This window comes from Galeopterus variegatus, unplaced genomic scaffold (assembly GCF_000696425.1).
Source record: "Galeopterus variegatus unplaced genomic scaffold, G_variegatus-3.0.2 Scaffold931, whole genome shotgun sequence".
Taxonomy (NCBI): Eukaryota; Metazoa; Chordata; class Mammalia; order Dermoptera; family Cynocephalidae; genus Galeopterus; species Galeopterus variegatus.
The window spans coordinates 63,033-65,152 of record NW_007727042.1 but is presented as its reverse complement, the minus strand read 5'-3'; the positions used below and the strand labels follow the sequence as shown (position 1 = coordinate 65,152).

The 2,120-nt window shown below is 40.9% G+C and overlaps 1 protein-coding gene across 11 annotated transcripts in view; it reads left to right on the top strand.

Annotated features, from left to right (window-relative positions):
* The first annotated feature begins 419 nt into the window (after positions 1-419).
* Positions 420-2,120, top strand: part of SETD5 (SET domain containing 5) — a 43,588-nt gene continuing 41,887 nt past the window's right edge. For 7 of the 11 annotated variants that reach the window (XM_008573538.1, XM_008573535.1, XM_008573532.1 and 4 more), the window contains exons 1-2: positions 424-511; positions 1,325-1,549. Coding sequence is in view for 3 of the 11 variants with exons in the window: in XM_008573536.1 (XP_008571758.1) it covers positions 441-511 (71 nt within the window). In the remaining 8 variants the exon portion in view is untranslated. Of the gene's footprint in view, positions 512-1,324; positions 1,550-2,120 lie in introns of all 11 variants that reach the window. The other 4 variants (XM_008573536.1, XM_008573534.1, XM_008573529.1 and 1 more) reach the window with 2 other exon arrangements.

Below are 2,120 nucleotides of genomic sequence, written 5' to 3'. Positions count from 1 at the left end.
GCTGGAAAATTGTGTTTGATAGGCAGTTGTAGAATAGGGGAAATGTGCTTGTTAATGAACTGGGCAGGCTGTTACTTTCCCTTTGGCTGAAAAGGGGGAAAAAATTAAAATAGAAATTAAAAAGTAAGTATAATTTTTTGCCACATCACTTTGTGGAACATTAATGAAATACATAGTAAACATGAGACAATGTAGAGATCCCATGTTGTACTTGTTTTATAATTATCCCTTAAAAGCCTTGTTCAAAAAAAATAGAACAGTATTTAGTAGCATTTAGGATAAATTTAACTATCTGATACTGGATATTTTCCTTTTCTGTGGCAGAATTCCTCATGTCCATAACATGTTGGCTGAGGCTCTGCGGCTCACCCCCACTCTCAGAGTGGTCAGTCTCCATTAATTGGACCCCGTGATTTCACATCTCTGCTGTGTTGGACGTCATGAGCATTGCAATCCCTCTGGAAGTCACAACACCAGATACATCCTACTCAGATATGGCTGCTGGATCAGAGTAAGTGGTACTTCCTAGTAGTAGGTACATTACCAGTTTGTATAGAGACAGCTTTCTTGTGGGTAGCTAATAAGATATATGTATTATTTTCTTAACCAAAGCCTGTCCCACTATAAATGACATTAGACCTTTCCCCTTTCCCTATAGAAGCTGGAGGAAAAAAGGAACTAGAAGGGGGAGGAAAAGAGTATTTAGGGAGGGGTATCTGGGTAAATAATAGAGTCAAAGTTGAAAAGTAGTGAGTACCTTTTCTTTTGTTTGATGGGTGGGAAAGATTGAAATAAAGTAGGTGTCACTACCTGCTTCTGTAGAGTTAATGATTATTCTGATGGAGGGAGATAAGGAGGTGTTCTTTCCAACTGATTTTCTTTGAAGGCCTCTTCCTATGTATTTCCCATTGTTCTAGAGTAAAGGGGCTGAAACTTTACGTGGGTAGGTTGCTTAGATCTTCTGACACTTGGGGTAGAAAACGTGGAGAGCAGTGTCATCTGTTTTTTATAATATTCATTGCCTAGAAAGAGGACCTTCAAAATCAGTGGTACCAAACTTTTTTTTCAGCTAAGAGCAGCTTTAGGAATTCAGAGTTTGTCGAAAAGCCCAATCCCTAAAATAGACTCTCAATTCTTGAAGAATTTAAATGCCAAATGACAATGAAGGTAGGCCTTCATTATACAACTTTATATATTATTCACAGTTTTAAAACTTTTAGCCTTTTGTATCCATTCTCTTTTAAGTTGTCCAAGATTCCCCCTGCTTACAGATTCCCCCTGTTGTCCTTTTACCTCCCTTGTACCCAATCTTCCTTGCTTACAGAAAGGAAGTGGAAGCCCCCTACCTTTCAAGACGAAGTGGCACTACACCAGGATGTGAAAGTCCAGCGAAAGAGACCCAAGGGGCCTAGGGGGCAGCACACCCCCAGAAGCCAAGTCTATTCCAGGCAGTACCAGGGATTAGGGTCTGGGCTGGAGAAATCCTGGTGTTTTGAATATGTTCAGGTCCAGTTCAGACTCTTGATCCCACAGCCACTTCTTGAGTGAGGTGGGTGTTGCTCTAATTCCCCTGTTTCTCTTGCCATTTTCATAGTCCCTGGGGATTCTTCCCCCTTCAGCAAAGCAAAGCACCTGTACCAGAATTCTGGGTTGAACGACATCCCTGATTAGTAGGGGTTTTCTTCCTTAAAGCTGAAAATATTATTTAAGAGCATGTGTATTTCTTCATAAAGCCACATAGTATAACTTCTATGTTGTCTGGTTTCCTTAAAGAGGAAGACTATAAATAAAGCTACCCTAAGAAATAGTATGTAATATTCCTGGGTAGTCTAGAATTAAAAGCAGTACACAGGCTTATAAAGGAAGAAAGAGGGTGGGGGATGGGGAAGGGTGGAGTGTGTTCCTTCTAGAGCTTTTTTTCTTTTGCATTTTTTCTATTTTTTGCATGCCAAAGAGATTTAGTTATGCCAATAGGTGAGAATTCCAATTTTACAACTATTTCCCCAAATAAAGTACTTAAAAATCTTCCTGTAGGGCTGGCCCGGTGGCGCACTGCTACAGTGCGCCGCTTGGGAGCGTGGCAGCACTCCCGCCAAGGGTTCGGATCCCACATACAGACC